The sequence below is a fragment of the Mauremys mutica genome, chromosome 5 (genome assembly GCF_020497125.1).
Source record: "Mauremys mutica isolate MM-2020 ecotype Southern chromosome 5, ASM2049712v1, whole genome shotgun sequence".
NCBI lineage: Eukaryota > Metazoa > Chordata > Testudines > Geoemydidae > Mauremys > Mauremys mutica.
In genome coordinates this window covers 144,556,913-144,575,890 of record NC_059076.1, presented here as the reverse complement: position 1 = coordinate 144,575,890, position 18,978 = coordinate 144,556,913, and the positions used below count along the sequence as shown (strand labels likewise).

The 18,978-nt window shown below is 60.9% G+C and overlaps 1 protein-coding gene across 5 annotated transcripts; it reads right to left on the bottom strand.

Annotated features, from left to right (window-relative positions):
• Window positions 1-335: 335 nt before the first annotated feature.
• LOC123371342 (PC-esterase domain-containing protein 1A-like) lies at window positions 336-16,995 on the bottom strand. Of its 5 annotated transcripts, none has more exons than XM_045018830.1 (10): window positions 16,880-16,903; window positions 15,909-16,032; window positions 11,660-11,769; window positions 10,897-10,976; window positions 9,168-9,400; window positions 8,031-8,181; window positions 5,202-5,448; window positions 4,878-4,961; window positions 3,935-4,147; window positions 336-1,570 (listed from the first exon to the last, which is right to left on the bottom strand). In XM_045018830.1, exons 3-10 carry the CDS (start codon window positions 11,730-11,732, stop codon window positions 1,344-1,346), a joined length of 1,308 nt encoding a protein of 435 aa, XP_044874765.1. In that variant the 5' UTR covers window positions 11,733-11,769; window positions 15,909-16,032; window positions 16,880-16,903; the 3' UTR covers window positions 336-1,343. The 5 variants fall into 5 exon arrangements, with proteins under 5 accessions (XP_044874765.1, XP_044874767.1, XP_044874764.1 ...); XM_045018832.1 differs by having other exon boundaries at window positions 15,909-16,014; window positions 16,880-16,895; XM_045018829.1 differs by lacking the exon at window positions 15,909-16,032 and having other exon boundaries at window positions 16,880-16,995.
• Window positions 16,996-18,978: the final 1,983 nt, after the last annotated feature.

Genomic DNA, 18,978 nt, shown 5'->3' with positions numbered 1-18,978 from the left:
CACGGCCCATTCAGTTGCGAGCCTCGCTGCAGTGCTGCCGGTGGAGGGGAGGGCCAGCGGCCCTGTTAAGAGCTGGATGTGGCCTACCACGACCTGCCGAGGGCCAAACGGCCCTGCCAGAGTCCCTGGGGTGGATCATCCTGAGCCCGATTAAGGGAAAGGGCCATTCAGCCTCCCTCCTGCGCGCATGGAGCTCGCCCAAGGCCTCAGCAGAGTCTGAACCCAGCAGCCTGGCTGCGTGAGCTAAGGGAGTAACTCCAGCAGCAGGGTGCAGTAGTAGGCTGTTATCTAATCGGCCAGCCACTGGGGGAAGGAGAAATGGACAACAGCCTCCACTCAGTCAAAGCTTTATTAACATGTCAACAAAACACAAGAACACTTGCCGTGAACAGCTTTTCCTGTTCAATAACCACTGTGCCCGCAGCAGGGCCCCTCCCACCCCCCCCAGGCCTGCGGGCAGATGACTGGGAAGGGACTCAACTCACAGTTATTCCGGTGCAACCTGATCAGCTCAGGGCAGCTGAGCACAGGCCTGGGGCTAGAAGGTTTTACTGCAGCGAGCCACCAAGGGCTCTGCCCCACAGCCTGCCAGTGTAAAGCAACCTCAGAGCAGCGTGGCCCCCCCACCCCCGGCGAGGGGCACGGGGGGGCTGTAGTGCAGACCCACCTCGTGAAATAACACCCCAGCGAGGGTGCTGAAAACATCAACGATTAAGAAACATGAACTAGGCCTAAGAGCCCCATGGAGAGCGGGCGAGGCCGCCGGCCAGCTCGCAGCCATGGCAGTCAGGGGCCAACCCCTCCCTGCCCGCCCTGTCTGGGCAGGTGTGTAACAGCAGCAGACGGGGATGGGGAAATTGCACTCGGAGCTGGGGAGAGACTCAGGCTGCACAGCCGGACCCCCTCGGCAGACGGCTGGCGCTCAGCGCCTCCCCCACACGGCTGCCAATCCCCACCGGCTCCAGCACCTGGCAGGATGGGGCCCTCGGCGAGAGCCGCCGCAGCCCCCATGGGCCTGGCCTACGGAGCGCTTCCCGTGGCGGTGCCCAGTGCTGTCCCCACTAGCAGGGCCTCTGTTCTGAGCCACACGGCGCCGGCAGATCCAGGCCCCCGCAGCCCTCTGACCCCACCCCAAATACCACGCGTAATAACTCAGCCGTCGGAGCGCCAGCCGCCTCCTGCCGGCCACGCACATGGAGACAGCCCCGGCCAAGCACATGGAGACAGCCCCGGCCACCCCACCCGAGTCTCTTCAGAGCCGGAGCCAAGCCCTTTGCAGGGAGCTCGCCCGCCCGCCCGCGGGGGGACACACCCAGCTCTGCCAGGGGGCAGGGCAGGGCCCCTCAGTAGCAGCTGTAGTGGGGCCTGTTGTAGGGGGGCCCAGACCTCCACCTCACTGGCTGCCGCCTCATGATGAAGCCGTGGGAGCACCCATCGCGGCCTCTCCTGGTCGGGCTGTGGGGGTGCGGCGGGAAGCTGGGCGCTGGGTTTCCCGAGAAGCTGGGGAAGGGCCCCGGGGCCGGCAGAGCATGAGGCGCGTCCCAGAAAGCTTGAAAGCCGCTGCCAGGACCTAGGGCGAGAAGCAGGGTGGGGGGCAGAGATGAGAGAGGGTCACGTGCCTGGCGATTGGGCCCAGCCAGTCCCGGCACCCGGGCCCCTCAGAGCAACACTAATCCCACACACCGTCCTTCAGCAGCAGCTCTCCCAGGGCTTCACCGGCTGGAGCCTGGGCTGAAATGCAGCCAGCTCCTGGGTGCAGCCGGCGGGTGTTTAACCCCATGGAACGAGGGCTCAGGCCGGCCAGGGAGGGCTGCAGAACCGCACAGCTGGACGGGGTGGGGGCGGGGGGGTCAGAAGAGGTGGTCACTTTGTCAGAGTTGGGCCAAGAGCCCAGGACAATTCTTGAAGCCAGGCCGGGGAGGTAATGTCCTTAATTGGACCAACTTCTGGTGGGGAGCGAGAGGCGTTGGACCCACGGGTGCTCAGAGGGTGGGACAGATTGGTGAGGGTCAGTAGTTAACATGTTTCAAGGGACCATTGGAGATGAAGTGGCCTGTTAACACCTCTCCAGTCATGGGGGCGGAGGAATAAGAGAGGGATGAAAACAAAAAGGCGGAGGAGGAGGTGGCAGGGGGAGGGGTTGGTGGGTTAACAGGGCACTTCACCTCCAGTGGTGCCTGGAAAGGTGTTAACTAGCTCTGCTAAACAACAGTGGGGAGGCTCGGAGTCCGTCCACACAGGGGATAACACCCGCTCAGGCTGCAGGGCTGGAAAATGGCTCTGTAGACATCCGGGCTTGGGCCATGACCCTGCAAGTGGGCAGAGTCCCAGCCCCCAGCCCGAGCCTGACCATCTACACTGTGATTTTTAGCCCCACAGTCTGAGCCCTGCAAGCCACAGGCGGCTGACCCAGGCCAGCTGCAAACATGCCCTCCAAGCCGCCGTCCCAGACCGGAGGAACAGCTCTGTGTAGGTCAAACACTTCTCTCTCACCCCACCAGAAGCTGGTCCAATGACAGACGTTACCAGGGGCAGCTCTAGCCATTTCACCGCCCCAAGCATGGCGGCACGCCGCGGGGGGCGCTCTGTCGGTCGCCGGTCCCGCGGACGTGCCTGCGGAGGGTCCACCGGAGCCGCCTGCCGCCCTCCCGGGACCGGCAAAGCCCCCACCGCGGCGTGCCGCCCCTGGACGGTACCTCCCACCCTGCAGCTCCCATTCCTGTAATTCCCCGAGACGTCCCTTTCACATCTCGGCCAGCCCCTGCTCTGCACTGGGTATGGCGCTGACTGGGGGAAGAGCGCCCCCTACTGAATCCCCTGGGATATACATCCCCCATGCAGGGGGCACGGCTAGGACTGGAAGATCTATAGGTCAGCCCGCCTGGCTCAGCCGTTCTGCCCACCCCATCCCCAGCAGTTCTCACACATGGTTATTCAGGAGAGGCCAGGCCCGGCTCCAACGCTTTTCCTGTCCGAGCCGGGCTGAGGGGAGCCAGGGGACCCGTGCAGAAGGGGCGTGGGAGGAACGAGTGCGACACCGAGGTCTCAGCAGATGCTGCCCACCTGCCTGCTTCCTGGGCTGCCGACTCCTCTCCTCACTCGGTAAGATCCTGAGCCACGCTGTGGGGCGGGGGGGGGGAGAAGCGGAAGGGGGCCGGCAGGGACCAGGAGCCCAGAGCAGGCCAAAGAAGATCGAAGGCTCACAGGCGAGCGTGAGAAGCAGCACAGGGCTGGAAGGCGGCAGCAGACCCACAAAGACGAGGAGCGGGTTGGGCCGTGGGAGAGCAGCCGGGGCAGGGATACACGGTCACAGCCGTAAGGAACATGGGAAATGCTGCATCGGATCAGACCGACGGCCCAGCCCAGGTGGACAGTGACCAGCTGCTTCACAGGCAGGTACAAGAGATCCCAGAAGGTCCAACTATGAACCTGCCCCCCAGGGGCGTTTCCTCCCAGTTCCGGGTGAGTCAGGACTGGCTCGGACCCCCTCTCTAACCTGCTGGAGCGTAACTGCAGCGATTCTGTACGTACCAGGTCCAGTCACCTCTGGAATGCTACTAAGGTCTTGGCCTGAGTCACGTCATGTGGCAGAGAGTCCCACAGGTCAGTCACTTTCTAGTTTGTTGAGCGGCCTCCCGGTTCTAGGGTTTGGCTGCAGCCGGACAGACGAGGAAAGAGCAGGGCTCGGAGAGGCGGCAGCAGTGGGAATGGAGAGGAAAGGTCAGATTGTGCAGAGATCACAGAGGAGACAGGCAGAGCAGAGCAGCCACCTGCAGAGGAGGCAGCAGAGAGAGAGGTGTCCAGGCCAGACTGAACAGGAGCAGGCAAAGAGACTGAGGCAGGAAGTCGTGAGCGCCAGAGGCCCCCCCAGGTGAGAATCCCCCGGGGCACCCACCAAGGGGGGTGCAGCAGGAGCGTGGGACCCAGGACCTACCCTCCGCACTGTAGCCGGGGCAGTTGTCAAAGCTGATGTATCCGGAGAGGGGCGTGCCAGGCCCCGCGTGGCTGGGGAGGAAGGGGGAGTCTTCCTGGAAAACAGGATCCTTGGAGGGGCAGCAGAAGTCGAAGCGGGGCCAGGGTGGAGGGGGCGGCAGGCAGGCGCTGGGCTGGGGCGCCCAGGACAGGCGGCTGTTGTCCCACTCGGGCCCTGCAGAGTGAGAGACGTTCCTGAGCGCGGTGCCTGGGACGGTCACGGCAGCGGAGCCGGGCGGAAGGGTTGAGAGCCTTTGCCGAGGACAAGGACTCCAATCCGGGGGGCCGCGCGGGGAGAAGGAGCCATTCGAGACACGGGCCAAGTTTGGGTCAGCTCCTTCCCCCCAGGCTGGCAGCTCCGAGCCTGCTCCAGCCCCCTGCAGTTCTGGGGGGCCGCGGCCTCTGGAGACAGCGTCCTCGGGACGTGCCAGATTTCAGAGGTGCCAGCAACACGTTGGCCGTGCCCGCCCCACGCTGGCTCTTGGCAGCACCGTGCCCAAGTCCCACTGGCACGACCTGGGGGCAGTGGGTGGCATTAGGGAGCTAGGGGTGGGGGGGGATGAGGAGAAGAGCTGGGGGCTACCACCATTCCCCCCCCCCCCGCCCATAGGGGCCTCGTCAGCATCAGGGCATGGCCACGGGCACACTGACGAGTGTGGGGAAGGTGCCCACCCCCCATTCGGCAGCATGGCGCTCAGCCAGCTCCCCTTGGGGGGGCCACGGGCTGTCAGCAGCAGGAGAGAGGCGACCAAAGCCAGACACGGGCTGAGGAGGGGGCTGGGAGCCGGCATCAGGCTACCCCCTAAGCGGACGGGGGTCCCTTCCCCAGCCGCCTCCCCCGCGCGATTGCCCAACCTGAGGAGGTGCCCACAGCCCCTGCCCACCACCACCACCAAGATCTTTACCCCAGGGGCAGGGTGGAGCAGCCTGGGGTGCCGGGCAGGGGGTGGGCTGCGAGCCCCACTCCAGAGCGTTTGCCTGAAAGCAACCTGAAGAAAGGAAAAAGCGGATCCATCAGCAGCATGGCCACCTCCCACCCCCCAGAGCCCCTCCCCCATCTCCCACCCCCTCTTGGCACAGCACGCCCACCCCCACTCCCACCCTCCCGTCCTGCCGCTGCACGCCCACCCCCTCCCACCAGCAGCAAGTGCCGCCCCCAAGGGACGATCCACATCAGCGTGCCCGTCACCATGGCGTCTGGGCACCGTCAGCCCCCCTCTCCCCCTCACCGTCCTGGGGTCTCTTCTCCGGGATCTCGACGCCCCAGGCGTCGGCCACATGGGCCAGCAGCAGGTGGGTGACCCGGCGGTGGACGGCCCGGTTCCAGTGGACGCCGTCCCCACTGCGGTGGTGCGCGTCGAAGCGGAAGTAGTAGTGCAGGTCCAGCACGTCGAAGTGGTGGCTGCTGGCCAGGACGGCCCCGTAGAAGTTGCCCTCGATCACTTTGTGAGGCAGCTTCTTGCCTTGGTGCTGCAGCTGGAGGCAGAGCAAGGAGCCATCAGGCCAGGCCAGCAGGGCTCCCACCTACAGGGGGCGGGGGGGCCACGCTCCAGGGACCTGGCCCCACGAGAACACCTCGCTCCTGGGGACGGTCCAAGACAGCAGGATGGCCTGGCAGACACAGCCATTCCTGGGGGTGCAGGGCCCCTCTACTGACAGCCGCAGGCAGGGACAGGGACCACCAACGCCAGCTGGAGTGCTGGGGCCGAGCCCAGAGCTCCCACCCCCGTCCAGGGGGCAGCCCAGCTGGACCTGTTTAGGTTTAACCCCTTGGGGCCTGCCTGTCAGTGCAGGCTGAGGCTCGGGAACGAGGGAGGAAGAAGAGAACGCTCATCGGAGCAGGCTGTTCCCAGGGGCGAGGAGAATGGTAAAAGTTAATGGTAGCTTAGGTACAAGGGATCATGCCTTGATCAGCTATAAGGCGCAAACAGAATAACGTCCAGGCCAGAGTAACGTCCAGCCCAGTAACATCTCTTCGGTGGCTGAATACGGCCAATTTCAGTGAAAACCAATAGGAGGCAAATCAGCCAAGAGGAAGAATTGAATCAGGAGAATGTGAATGATGACTGGGGGGGGAATCGCTTAAGAATTAGATGCCCCAAAAGCCACAATCAAGGAAGAAGGACGTGCTGGTTAAATAACTGACCTGGGTTTAGAGTGGAAGTGAAGACAGCTAGAAAACAAAATAAAAAAAATCATCTGTAACAAATGGAAGAAAAGGGAAATTGATAAAAAAAGTGAACGTAAATCAGAAGATAGGAATGGTAGAAAACTGATAAGTCAAGGGACACAATGAGAAATCTGTGGCCAGCAGAGTTACGAACAGTAAAAAGGAGTTTTTTAAATATTAGGAACAAAAAGAATCTTAACAATGGTATTGGTCCGTTATTAGATGAAAGTGGTATTATGCAGAATAATGCAGAAAAGGCAAACGTTCAATAAACATTTATATTCTGCATATGGGGCGGGCCGGGGGAAACACATGATATAAAGTTAGGTATTTTTAAATCAGCAGGTCTAGATAACTTGCATCCAAGAGTTTTAAAGGAGCTGGCTGAGGCGCTTGCTGAACCGTTAATACTGATTTTTAGTAAGTCTTGGAACATTGGGGACGTTCCAGAAGAAAGCTACTGTTGTGCCAATATTTAAAAAGGTTAACAAGTGACCCAAGTAACGATAGGCCTGTCAGTCTGCCATCGATCCCACGTAAGATAGTGGAGCAGCTGACATGGGACTTGATTAATAAAGAATTAAAAGAAGATAATGCAATTAATGCAACTCAACATAGGATCGATTTTCCAGTAACCCATCAAACTAACTTGATATCTTTGATGAGATACCAAGTTTCATTAATAAAAGTAATAGAGTTGATGTAATATACTTAGAATTCCCCAGAATGTTTGATTTGATGCCGCACAAGATCTTGATTAAAAAATTAGAACAATATAAAATTAACATGGCACATTAAATGGATTAAAAACTGGTTAACTGACAGGTCTCAACACGTAATTGTAAATGGGGAATCCTCAACCCTGCGGGATCAGTTCTTGGCCCTACTCTATTTAACATTTTTATCAATGAACTGAAAGAAAACAAAAATCTTCATCGAGAAAGTTTGCAGCTTGCACAACAATTGGGGGAGTGGGAAATAATGCCGAGGACAGGTCACTGATCCAGAGCGATCCGGTTCACGTAGTCAACAGTGTGTGTTTTAATATAGCTAAATGTCAACGTGTACCTCTAGGAACAAAGAACGCAGGCCAGGGGATTCGATCCAGTGCCTCTGAAAACCACCTGGGGGCTGTGGGGGCTAATCAGCGGAACAGGAGCTCCCAGTGCCACGCTCTGGCCAAAGAGCGAATGTGATCGTGGGATGCATGAACAGAGGAATCTCAAATAGGAACTGAGAGGTGATTTTCCCTCTGTATCTGGCACTGGGGCGACCATTGCTGGGATCCCTGTGCCCAGTTCTGGTGCCCACAATTCAGGACGGATGTGGATAAATTGGAGAGGGGTCAGAGAAGAGCCAGGAGAATGGTTAAAAGGTTAGAAAACCTGGGGGGGATTTCTCTGGCCTGTGCCAGACAAGCCAGACTAGATGATCTAACATCCCTTAGGAGCCTCTGGCTCGGAGATTTCAGAGTAGGAAGCGGATCGTGAGAGCTGACCAGGCCTGTTTCCATCCAGCCCCATGGTGCCAGAGCAAAGGCCCAGCCAGTACGAGGCAGAGCCAGGCTGAAGGGAACCCCTCACCCCCCAGCAGCACCCTCGGCCGCAGGAGGCAGCGGGGTAACTTTGGAGCGGTGACTAGGATGTCAGACAAGGCCTGTCCCAGGAGGGTGCCCTGTGGGGGGCTGGGTGACCGGAGGAGTGTGCCCGCGTGTGCTGGGGAGCGGTGCAGCAGCGGGTACCGGCCCCTATAGCAGTGGTGGGGGAGCCGTGGGCTGGCCCTGCCCCTGGACTCAGCACCTTATCCCAGTCCGTCCCAGCCGCACATCCTCCAGCGCACCCCCAGCGAGCAGCACCGGGGCCCGGGGCCAAGCTGCAGTTTGCTTTACCTCCGGGATGAGGAAGCCCCCGATGATTTTGTGGCCCACGGGCATCGTCATGTTCCACACCAGGAGGCAGGCATGGGGCAGCACCTTGTCCAGCCGGTTGAAGGCCTTCTCCAGATTCACCCGGTACTGCTTCATGGACTTGGCGCCGTACCTGCAGGGGCGGCAGAGCAGACAGAAGTCATGGCCCTCGGGACAGACATGGGCTAGGATCCATCCGGCCCCCACGAGGAGCGGCACTGGGCCAGGGCAGGAGCCTGCCAGCCAGCCGCTCTGCGGAAACGGCTCCCCACAGCAGCAACGGCTCCTGCCCATTTCTACAGGCCAGGCAGGCGGCTGCCCGGGAGGGGAGGCTGCCCCACCATCCCCCAGCGTGGGACATGGAGTTTGCGGGGCGAGGGGGAAGCAGACAGTGAGACAGCGCCTCCACGCCCCCGAGTAGAGCATCGCGAGTGGCACCCCTAGGTGCTCAGACACCGTGGGCCTGGGCGACAGTCAGGGCAGAATGCACACGCAGGACCAAGCGCCCTCCTCTTGGGCAGGTGGCAGCCGCATCACTGGTGCTGGCCGAGCCAACACCCTCCTGGCTCCTCACGGGGCCTGCACAGATCTCGCAGACTGGACTGGACTAAGGAACGTGGCTGGCTGCACACGCACAAGGGGGACGGAGCCCGGCTGGCCCCACGGAGTGAAAAGCAGGAACGTCTGTGTCTGTGGGGCAGGCTCCTTGCATGGACGGGACAGATGAGCTGAGTCAGGAGAGGCTGGTTTGACCCTGCTGCTCTCCCCAAGCAGAATCGCACTGTAACCCCTGACCTGCCACAGCCAGGCCCCTGGAGGGCCACAGCACCCGACCCCACAAAGTTCCCTTTTCAGATCTGGTCACCTCCCACAACGGGGGTTTCAATGAACCAGCTGCCATGCGCCTACATGCCCAGCGCTGCCCTCGGCTGGACCGATTCAGAACTGCTGATCTGTGTGTCACAGGCCCCGTACTGCCAGCAGAGAGTCTCCTTTAGCTGCACTGGCCAGGCTCTGGCAGCCGGAGGGGTCAGTTCTCTCCCTGAGGGTGCTGCACAGCCCCGTGGGACGCCGCAGAGTCCCGAGTTACCCTGCCAGGGCAGGGGGAGCCGCGGGTACCTGCTCACGTCCCATAAGCAGGAGTTGATGATGACGACGTCGGGCTGGGGCCCAGCCTGGAAGTCAGCCAGGATGCTCTCCATGTAGTCGGAGTAGATGCGAGTGACGAAGTAGAAGCGCACCAGGTGGTGGGCCGTGCGGTACTGCCGCACCTCCTTGTAGTTGGTGCCGTTGGTCATCTCGCCCCGCATGCCGCCCTCCACCAGGCAGTCGTTCTCGAAGCTCAGCTCCCCCTGCAGAGACAGGACGCAGAGAACCCTCACTGGCACGGCCCCCGAACCCTCCTATTGCCAGCAACGAGAGCCCTGCCCGGACACAAACTCTACCGCACAGCAGCATGTCGGGCCGCCGCTCGCAGGAGCCAGCGCCCTGCAAGGGCAGCTCCTCCGGTGCGGCTGTGCCAGCCCCAGCCCTGCCCACTGGGACAGGACCAGCTCACCAGCAGCTGTGCCTGGTCGCACGAGTGTGTGCAAGTCCGGGTGCGCGAGCCGCTTGCATGCACTGCCGCGGCCAGGGACAGCAGCGGGTGAGCCTGGTGCCTGCCCCAGTGGGCAGGGCTGGAGATGGGGCTGCGGGTGGCACAGCCGCGCAGGAGGAGCTGCCCACGCAGGGCGCTGGCTCCTGTGAGCGGCAGCCCGACATGCTGCTGCTTTCACTGCTCCGTAGAGCCCTGCAGCTCCGCGGATACCCACATCTGCGGCTATAAAGTCTGTACCTGTGCAGGGCTCTACCCACACTGGAGCGCTGCCCTCTCGTGGCCGCTGTCTGGCTAGCACCCTCGGAGGTCGACCTCTGTCCGTCCCAGGCCAGAGAGCTGCGCCCAGCTACCAAGCCAGGGCCTGCAGCCCTCCCGTGAGCGACACGAGAGCCCTCCTGGGCACAGAGGAGCTGACCTGCCCCGGGACACAGCGAGCCAGGGCAAGGCCTGGGATTGGGTCCCAGAGCCCCAGCTCCAGCCCAGCGCTGTCTAACCACAAGGCCTGGACCCAATACCCAAGCCCCATGGGTCCCCAGCCCCTTCTCGAGGACCCACCCCAGCACCGTGGGACGTCACCACTTTCACCCTCCCTCTGGACGGGTGCAGTGCCTGAGCCCCAGCCGGGGGGGAGCACAGTGGGACGCTGCTATTCCAAACACCGGCCAGCAGGGGGCGCTCACGTGGCAAGACATCCCCCAATCCTACATGTGGCACCACAGCCGGTGGCAGGAGTGGAGGGGGGTGCACCAGGCCCAGGACTGTTCTGCTTATTCGGTTACATCTGGGTTTCAAAGCCTCCCACCGGAAACAAGAAACCATCCTCCCCCGCCAAGCATCACGGCTCCTAGACGACACAGCTGGCCCACACCCAACAAGCTGTAGCTGCTTCCTCTACTGCGGAGCCGGGCCTGGAGCCAGGACCGTGCACTCTGCATGCCGTTGGGAGGGCACCAGCTTGGCCGGCTACTGGCCCCCAGGCAACCAGATTCGTTTTCTCCACTTCTCTCTATGCAGCAGCAGCGGCCACCCAAACTGGTTCTGTCTCAGCTGTTCCCACAGCAGGGGAGCACACACCAGAGCTGACTGCACCAGAAGCGACGGCTGTCGGGGGCACAAGGCCCAGCAGGGGGCACCCATGGGCACGGAGGGCCGGACTGGATAAGTGCCCCCGGGAAATGGCGGCCGGGTGTGGTTGAGTTCCCCACCCCTGTGGGGCAGAGATTGGCTGCTCCGGATTCACAGGCACAGCACCTTGGCTTTCAGCTGGGACTGGCTGAGGAGAGCGTCCTTCTGCAAATGCAGCACCAGGTCCTTGTAAACCGATCGCTGGACTGCAAGGGAAAAATGGAGACAGAGATAGCCCCGGGATCGCCCGTCTCCAGCGGAGCAAGAGATTCGCCTCTTGGGCGCTAATGCAAGAACCAGCCCCGGGGCTCGTTCGGGGCAGGGTGGAAGAGGCCCTTGCTCAGAATCGGGCGTGTCTGCGCTGGCCAGGAGTGCGTGGCGGGCTGCGGCCGGGGCGGGCAGATGTCAGGAATGAGACGACGTGCCAGCTGCCGTGCTGGGGGTGGGCAGGGCAGTGCTGTGGAGCGGAGACATGGGTCCAGCTCGCCCAGCGTAGGGAACACCCCAGCCTCAATTACGGAGTGGGGCCAGAACGACAGGGCAGCCAGAGGGAAGTCAGAGAAATCCACTTTGCTCCTTGCTGGGCTCCAACTCCGCCCCAGGAGGCGAGTCCAGAGGCCTGGCTGCCCTTTGCCTGTACCCAGCCAGACCTGCCGAGGAAGGGGGTTACCCCACGCAGCCGCTCTGTCTGTGCAAGCCAGGGCAAGACCATGGTTGCTGGCGAGGCAGAGAGCCTTGCTGGCGCTGCAAGGGGCTTGCAGCCCGGCATGCAGGAAAAACCCCTTTGGACTTAGAGCCAAAGACAGCTCGGCTCTACCATGGCCGAGAGGGGTCAAGGGAACCCGCCCCCCACGCTGGGGGGCTCCGGCATTCCCTTAGGCTGACTCACCGGAATCCCCCACGATCACCACAAACTTGTTGTGCAGCAGTTGCTGGACTTCCTGCGTGAAGAAAGTGACCATGGCTCCTGCAGGCGGCAGCTCCTCAGCAAGCAAAGCCCTGCTCAGGAGAGAAGAGAGAAGAGACTGAGGCCTGCATCCTCCTCCACCCACGCTAGGAACGGCCTCCGCACCTCCCAGAAAAAACACCCGGGCTGCCCGGGCTCTGCCCTCAGCACAGGGAGGCCAAACACGGAGCTGTCAGCCAAGATCAGGTGCAGCGCCAACAGGAAGCACAAGAACAGCTGTTGGGTTCGTGGTTTGTGTCACTCTGACATGTATTCAGGTCACGCTTCCCCCAAACCCTTTGTTCTTCTGCTAAGAGAAAAATGTATGGACCATCCTCCCAGCATGCTTTGCACTTGGGCCAAGGGAGCAGGTAAACTGCAGGTGACCCCTCTTCCTGGTACCCGTAGAAACAATCAGGGACGAGGTAGGTGTTACGTGGAGGCTCCACAAACCGCACGCTGGGCCAGGGTGCTGCATGCCACGGCTGGATGGGACAGAAATGGCAGAGCGACAGGGTAAAATGTTTGGTCCCGTTGAAGCCTGGCCCTTATACCTGGTACCAAGGGAGACCTAGCACAGGACGCCTCTAAGTTCGGCTGACTTGTGGAAAACGTCATTCAAAACAAGATACAAAACGGGCAAGAACAGGTCTGGAAACCGTAGGGTCCATCGTGAAAGTTGCACCAAATCGGGGCGTGAGTCAAGACAAGACGTCAGCCCATCGTTTCAGAGCAGGTTCTTGTTTGCTCTGCAGACGGGTGAGTTAACCCTTGCCTGGCCGTACTGTGCTGATCCAGCTTTGTCTGTGCTTCATTAACCCAAACTGAGCACTACCAGAGCCACACAAAGCGACTCCAGGCCCTGGGCACTGACCCAGCGAGGCCGGACCCGGGAGGGAGCGCAGAAAGGGAACTCGAGGTACAATCCATGTCTCGCCACTGGAGTGCTGCGGCTGCTGCTCCTTGCCGGGTGGGAGGCAGGGCGGAGACCAGGGGAACCCAGGCCGGGATTCGGAGTCAGGCTCTGCTTTCACCCTGCACCGAGACACGCTGCGTAGCGTGGGCCACCCCCTGGCACTGGGGCAAAGGACGAACCAGGCGCAGAGCCAGGGTGAACGGGGCCCTTCATTACCCAGCTACCCTGCCTGTTTTCCACCGGCTCCTTCACCCGTTCCGGGACGGCCCATTAGAACCCAGCCTGTTCTCTGGCCCAGGGCCGGGCGTTGGCAGCAGCAACCTCAGAGCGTGCATGGCCCAGCGTTCCCACCTCTGCACCAGGGAGCACTGGGCCTGACGTGCAGACACTGAACCACGCAGACCCCGACCGGCGCCGACTCGGCCCTGCCCCTGGAGGCCGACGGAAAGAACGAGCCTTTCAGCCCCGCTTCGCCCTGCGGCTGTTCCAAGGGGAGCCGTGAAGGGGGCGGGGGGCAGAGAAGCAGGGCTGTGCCCTTTCTGGCTCCTTTAGCCTGGAGTGAAGGTTTATACGACAGCGCCAGAGAGAAATCCAGGTTCCACTGTGCCAGGTGCTGTACAAAGAGGCAGGCCTGGCCCCCAGGAACTCCCAGCCTGAGCAAAGGGAGAGCGCGAGGGACTGCTCTGCAGATGGGAGCACCGAGGCCACAGGGGAGTCTGTGGACACACTGGAAACAGCCCAGCTCTGCTGAGGGCCAGAGCAGAGGCTGAGTTTGAGCCACACTGCGGCGCAGACACCCCCAGGGCTCTGACTGGAACAGGCTGCGCTGCCCACGGGCCCCAGAACTGCGTGGAGCCCGGGCTTTGTCAGCACAGCTCCTGCGTTTCTCTCTCCCACCTCCCCCACATTCCTGGCTGACATCGCTGTGCCAGCGAAAGCACTGCCCGGCCGCCCAGGCCCAACCCACCACGGCAGCCTCCCCCTCGGCAGGGCTTGCCTTGTTCCCGGGTGTGACTTTAACATTAGAGCAGCCTGCCCTGTTTTTACGGGCGAGGGGTTACAGGACACTGACCCACCTGTGAATCCCCATCAACTGGGGAAAAGGGGGGTGGGATTCAGGCGGTTAACACCCGCTGCAGAGGACGAGAGCCCTTGGGAAGAGTTCAGCAGCTCCTGCCCGTTCTGGTCTCCATAGACCCCTTCCACGCCCCGAGTTTCTCTCTGCAGGCTCCACTCCTGCTCTTTCCACGCCGTACGTGCTACCTTGGGTAGGGACACACTCACCTACGGGTACTGTTACACCGGTGCAAGGCCCATCCACCGGTGTAACAATACTGGGATGTGTGGCTTGGTCCCCATCCCACCTGCGAGTAACTGCACTGCTCAAAGCCCTTTGATCCTGGCAGGACGGCCTCAGCGCTAGGGGCTGGGCTGCTTTCACCAGGCCGCCAGAGTTAGAGCCACTTGCGCACAGACAAGCGCCAAGGTACAAAAAACAGAACAGGGGCAACAACTGTGCACAGCTTTCCGGCCGAGAGACAACGCGCAGGGCACACCCCTGGGGCCAAATACTGGCCTATCACGGCCCAGGGCAAAGCTCCCTTGGACTTCACTGGGGCCCGGATTTCTCCCCTAGTTTTTTTCCTTTGTAGGTTTAGTTTAGCGAAGGTTTGGGATGCTACCCTTGTACCTGCCTTCCCACCACCACCACCTCCCCCTGGGGCAGACAGGGCCCTAAGTGGGCACTTTTGACAGACCAGTTTCAACGTCTGAGAGAGAAAAGCTAAGAACTATGTTATTGCAACATTAAGCCTAAGTGAGGAAGCACAAGCATCCGGTTCCTACAGCAATACTGACTAGATGCATTGCAGCCCCAAGTGGGGGTTACGTTACTCTTGGCCCACCCCAGGGCGGGGGGGTCTATACTGCAGTGGTCTGGGTAGGGTCGGCACCAGCTCAGCTACAGGCGAGAGGCTAGCGGGACACCACGCTGCCCTTTGTTTAACCATTATCATTATTAGCCAAGCAGGCAAATCCCCCCCCCCCGCCCCCATCAGGGCACATGACCGTCACTTGCATTACTTACCACACTCCCCATCCCAGACAGTTCCTAGGTGGTTGTCAGCAGGTGGATCACAGTTTCCCTGGCTAGGGCTTATCCATTACAGTGGGTTATGCTGACAGGCCCTTGATTTCATGCATCTTAGCCCCTTTTTCTTATCTAAGCTCCCACACCCATATCTCTGGGGGGTCACCATACTGTTAATTAGTTACCTATTTACCGCATTCGCTTTTGTCAATTAGTTGCCGTGGTATTTCTATAACATCCCCAGTGTTCACACCTGTATAACTTCTGGTTATACATATTCCTTAGACTCTCCTTCAACTGTCAATAACCTTGTGGTTTCACACTTCCCATCAATCAGCTCTCCTATAACTGCCCTTAATTTGTGGCTTCCTGTCACCTGCCCATCAGTTCCTCATGCCAAACTAATCCTAAATCCTAATTAGTTATGCTCAGCAAACTACCTTCCAGAACATACGACCGGCCAGACTGGGTGAGACCAAAGGTCCATCTAGCCCAGTGTCCTGTCTGCTGACAGTGGCCAGTGCCAGGTGCCCCAGAGGGAATCATCCAGTGATCCATCCCCTGTCACTCACATGTCTTGGGAACGTGGGATCTCTCCTTGCATTACAGCATCAACCAACCTTATCAGGAAGGCTACACCATCCTATAGAGACAGCATCTTCTACTCCTCTTTATCTGGCTGCACAGCTCCAGCTTACTGTGAAATGCCAGAGTCTAGCCAAAGACATGTCCGTGACCTTGTCCATTGCAGGGCTGAGATGGGAACTGCTATACTAACAGGTTTGCATTCCATGAGGCAGAAGCCCTCTCCAGCTCTCCGCCACCAGCCACAGCTTTCAGAAAAACGTCCCTAGTGTAGACAGGGCTAAACCAACCGCAAGTTTTTCCATTAGCTTAAAAGCCACAAGTGGGACACAACCGCTACCTTTAGGTCTCCCTGCCTCCAGGCCAGGGTCATTTGGGCTCATCCACGATGGAAGAGGGTTTGGTTTGTTACGTTTTTAACCCCTTCTCTGAACTGGCACCAAAGCAGAGGAGAGCCCCCCAGGCCTGCAGTCAGCACCATCTCCTTCCTTCAGACCCTTCACCCAGCCAGTCCCCAACCGCCAGGAAGCCCCCACCCAAGAGTCACCCCTGGGATCATCTGTGAAGGTACCTGGAAGTACAGGGGAAAGTGAAGCAATTACCTCCAATGCGTCCAAGTTCCAGGGCAAACCGCGTTGGTGCAGGGAGAGAGCTGGGGCCTTTGCTAGTAGGTGCAGCCCAGCAGCCCACAGGAAAGCAGTGTTTGGGCTGCAGTAGGTGACCAATCTCATGGGGTTAAAGGGACATCAGTCAGAAAAACAAATCCCAGCTCTACCCGCAAACTCTCCGCCTGCTGCTGTTACAAAGGACCAGCAAGGAGCTCTCAGCTCACAGTTAACAAAATAACCCCCGCTGGCCCCCGCCGTGGCTCTGCTGAAGCAGCGTTCAAGGCCCGGGGGGTCGGGGGGGGCTGCCAGGGCCTGAGGTCACTAGAGGGGAGAGGAGAACAGGGGTATTTCCGCCCCTCCCCCGACAGGGTTTTTCCATTTGCTTTGTGCTCAGTTTGCGTGGGTCTGTCACCCAACACTGCAGGTGCGGGTGGGAGAGGAAGGGGAAGCTCGGGGGGGAGGGGGGGGCTAATTCCAGCGGTGCCCCGTTCCCCCCCGAGCCACGTGCTCTCAGCGGAGGGGGCAGCGCCGGTCCCCGGCGACCGGAGCCCAGGAAATACCTGGTCGTTTGCCCGGCCAAAGCCCTGGAGGAGCAGCGTCGCGGGACCCGCCGGCAGGGCGCCCCGGGGAGGAATTCAGGGCGAAGAGCTCGCCCAGCCGGGGGGGTTTAGCACCCACTTAACAGCGCGGCACGGCGGGGAGCCGCCCCCTCCGCCTGCAGCCACCCGGCCCCGCACCGCCCCCGCAGCCCAGCCCAGCCCAGCCCGCGCTACCCGGGGGGCGCGGGGAATCTCCCCGGGCTGGAGGGAAGCGCAGGCGGCGAGGTACCGCCGCTGTTCCCGGGAGCCCGGCGCCCTCGCCCGGCGCGACCCCGCTGCAGCCCCCGGGGCGAGCCGCGTTACCCCGCATCCACACCAGGCGCAGGGGTCAGACCCGTGTCCCGCCCCCCGCGCTGGTCCCCGTACCTGCTCCCCGGCGCCGAGCCCGCCTGCCCGCGGGGCGCATGGCGGGGACCCAGCCCGGCCGTCCCGCGTCCTGCTCGGCTGCCTGCGTCTGGCTGGGATCGCCTGCCCCCCCCTCCGCTTCCCTGCCCCCGCCCCGCCCCGCCCCGCCCCGCCCCGGGGGGAGCCGCAGGCTGCTGCTGCTGCTGCAGGGGAGAAGGCTCTCGGGCCAGCTGCTGTTGGGGGGGGGGAGACTGTTGTTGCTGCTGCAGCTGCTGGGGAGGGGGTAAGGGGCGCAGAGGTCAGCTGGAGCGAGACCCCCCCCCGGGGACCTGGAAAGCCTGAGCAGGAGCCTGACATAAGGGGGGGGGGAGCACAGGCTGCTGCTGCTGCAGGGGAGAAGGCTCTCGGGCCACCTGCTGTGCAGAGTAGGGGGGGCTGCTGCTGGGGGGGGGGTAAGGGGCACAGAGGTCAGCTGGAGCGAGACACCCCCCCCCCCGGGGGGCTGGAAAGCCTGAGTAGGAGCCTGACATAAGGGGGGGGGGGAGGACACGGCTGCGTCTCCCTGCGAGAGGGCGGGGCAGTGGGGGCTGGATCTAGGGGGGCTGCCGCACCCCCTGGCTGGAGGCGGTTTCCATCACATGCAGGGTTACAGTTCGGTTCAGTGGCTCTCAGCACCCCACTGTTCACGTTGGTCCAGCCCCCTTGGGCCAGCCCATGTGGGGGCTTGAGGAGGTGGGGGTTGTGCTACGCCAGAGCAGCTGGAGGCAGGTTCCAGCCATGGGGCAGTCGGGACCAAGTGGGCAGTGTAGACAGGAGCCACCGACCCCTGAGCCAGCCAGTCCCTCTCCCCGGACTGGTACCTGCGCTCCAGAAAAGGGAAAGGCCCCATCTTGTCCCATTCCCCACCCCTCATAACCAGCCAGTCCCCACCCTGGGCCTGGATCAGAACCGACAGCCCCCAGAAAGACCGTGTCCCATTCCCTGCCCTTCACCCCCAACCAGCCAGTCCCCTGCCTCAGGGCTGGATGGGAGCCGACACCCCCCAGAGGGGTAAGGCCCCGTGTCCCATTCCCACCCCATAACCAGCCAGTGCCCATCATGGGGTGGGATCAGAGCTGATGCCCCCAAGAGGGGAGAGGCCCCTTTCTCTGCCCCCTGAGACAGCCAGTGCCCTGCCCTGTGGCCAGATCAGAGCTGGTGCCCCCTAGGGGGGAAAGGCCCCGTGTCCCATTCCCACCTCCCCTAACCAGCCAGATCCCCACCCTGGGGGCAGATCAGAGTCAGCATCCTCTAGAGGGGAAAGACCCTGTGTTCCATTCCCTACCACCCTAAGCCAGCCTGTCCCCCTGCCTTGAGGACAAATTGGAGGCTGTGCCCTATAGAGAGGAACGGCCCCCTATCCCCTCCCTGCCCCTGAGCCAGTCAGTTCTGAAGCCAGATTAGAATGGGGCATTAGAAATTATGAAAGGCCTCATATCCCATTCCACAGCCCAGCCCTGAATTTCTTGCCCTTTGTTAAATAGAGGAGCCGATCCAGAGCCTACAGCTTGGGGGCTATTAGCTATGAGCCCAGCTGACCCAGAGATGAGTGTGTGCCATGCCACTAGACTGCCTTAGCAAACAAAATCACTGCATCAAAAGCACCCTGCTGTGCAGAAAGGGGTATAAATGCCCTCCCTCCCCCTGCTCCTATTGTTTGTGAGATACATGGAGTGGAGAAAACCTTATCAGGCTTCCAGTGCTGGTTGGCTGGGAAACAGAGGGAATTCAAGGCCGTCCAAAAATGAATCCAGATAGGACCCGCTAGGTCTGGGGTAGTGTAGATTCACAGTAAGCGCACAAGCTGGCTGGAGCGAACACACACACACACTCTCTCTCTCTCTCTCTCTGCTGTTTTGACCAGGGTGCCCACTGTTGGGGAACAATTATCAAGGCCCTAAAATAAAACACCCCTCAAAATACAACAGGTAAACTTACTAACAAGATTTCTTTTACAAATTTACAAGTGTGATGCTAGAACTTTAAGTAAAAGTCCCCTGAAAATCCATGTTTGAAAGCAATAAGAAATTTTGACATTAAAGGGTTAGCGTGTTCTCCATAACTTCCCCAGTCAAATAAAA